At 53.2% G+C, this 1,634-nt stretch overlaps 1 protein-coding gene across 1 annotated transcript in view; it reads left to right on the top strand.

Annotated features, from left to right (window-relative positions):
- The window catches only part of PTSG_12188 (uncharacterized protein), a gene marked incomplete at its 3' end in the record, with an annotated part of 6,168 nt that overhangs the window by 3,687 nt on the left and 847 nt on the right, over nt 1-1,634 (top strand). Inside the window, exons 11-14 of the mRNA XM_004994560.1 lie at nt 302-371; nt 601-666; nt 907-1,007; nt 1,166-1,331. Of these exons, the coding sequence (XP_004994617.1) occupies nt 302-371; nt 601-666; nt 907-1,007; nt 1,166-1,331 (403 nt within the window). The remainder of the gene's footprint in view (nt 1-301; nt 372-600; nt 667-906; nt 1,008-1,165; nt 1,332-1,634) is intronic.

Here is a 1,634-nt window from a genome sequence, read left to right as displayed (position 1 = left end):
CTCTCTCTGTCTCTCTCTTTCTCTCTCTCTGTCTCTCTGTCTCTATCTCTCTCTCTCTCTCTCTCTCTCTCTCTCTCTCTCTCTCTCTCTCTCTCTCTCTCTCTCTCTCTCTCTCTCTCTCTCTCTCTCTCTCTCTCTCTCTCTCTCTCTCTCTCTCTCTCTCTCTCTCTCTCTCTCTCTCTCTCTCTCTCTCTCTCTCTCTCTCTCTCTCTCTCTCTCTCTCTCTCTCTCTCCCTCTTTCTCTCTCTGTGTGTGTCTGACTCACCACCGCACTCATCATCATGTTCACCATGACGAATAGGGTGCCCACCGTCATCGCTGTCAGCCCAAAGCGGCAGAAGTTTGCGCTTCAGCTTGGCGCATTCTCCCCGGTACGCAGGCATGCATGCTCATTTGTCTGGTGTCATGCTTGCACACACTCGCGTGCTTGCTTCCTTCACACTTGTGCGACGGGCAAAGCACCCACACGTGGATGTTTGCACATTCATACATTCTCGCTCCCTTGTTCCTGTGTTTGTTCCCCTGGCACGTGTGTGTGTGTGTGTATGCGTGTGTGTGTGTATGTATGTGTGTGTATATGTGTGTGTGTGTGTCTTGCAGAAATCCATCTCCGAATTCATCACGGGCGTGCTGACGGGACGTGTGAGCATCCAGCCCTTCTCTCAGGTGAGAGAGCAAGAATTGTGCATGTGTGTGTGTGTGTGTGTGTGTAGTGTAGTGTATGTGTGTGTGCGTTTGTGTCTCTGTCCGTCTGTCCGTCTCTCTGTCCGTCCGTCTGTCCGTGCTAGCCATGTCATTTCTCGCAAGCATGCGCTCAACCACAACAGCCGAGCGTACATGTTCACCCCGATGCATGTGCAATCTCCTCACCTGCTCCTCCTTGACTGTGCCCCCCTCCCCGACCAGATGCCGTCTGTGGGCGCGGACGACGACTGCACTGCGGCGCACGCGGCGTTTGCTCTTCCGGTCGAGGAGGAGGACGACATTGACCTCGACGATATCATGGCGTACGACGACTGGTGGCCGTGACTGCTGACGGTGGTGGTGGAATGGCAGCTGGGCTTTCAACTCTCATGTCATGGGAACCAGATGCCTCCGTTGCTTCCCCTCCCCGCACACACACACTTTTGCATGCGTTTACGCCCTCCCTCTCGTTGTGCTGCAGTGAGATCCTCGAGGAAGAGGAGCGCAAGGGTGCGGAGGAGGATGATGCCGCTGCGGATATGGCGGCGCAGGCCGATGCCATTCGCGCTCGCGAGGAAGAGGCCGAGCTCGAGCACAAGCGCAAGCTCGCACAACTGGAGATTGAACGCCTCAACCGCGCGTCAAACGTGAGCCCCCTTGCTCTGTGGTTTGTTTGCTTTGCTTTGCTTTGCTTTGCTTTGCTTTGCTTTGCTTTGCTTTGCTTTGCTTTGCTTTGCTTTGCTTTGCTTTGCTTTGCTTTGCTTTGCTTTGCTTTGCTTTGCTTTGCTTTGCTTTGCTTTGCTTTGCTTTGCTTTGCTTTGCTTTGCTTTGCTTTGCTTTGCTTTGCTTTGCTTTGCTTTGCTTTGCTTTGCTTTGCTTTGCTTTGCTTTGCTTTGCTTGGTGTTGGGTTGCTTACTGTATGGATTAGTGTGCTGGCTTGCTTTGCTTTG

The sequence above is a fragment of the Salpingoeca rosetta genome, assembly GCF_000188695.1.
Source record: "Salpingoeca rosetta unplaced genomic scaffold supercont1.10, whole genome shotgun sequence".
NCBI classification, from domain to species: domain Eukaryota; class Choanoflagellata; order Craspedida; family Salpingoecidae; genus Salpingoeca; species Salpingoeca rosetta.
This window is presented reverse-complemented; position numbering and strand designations above follow the sequence as displayed.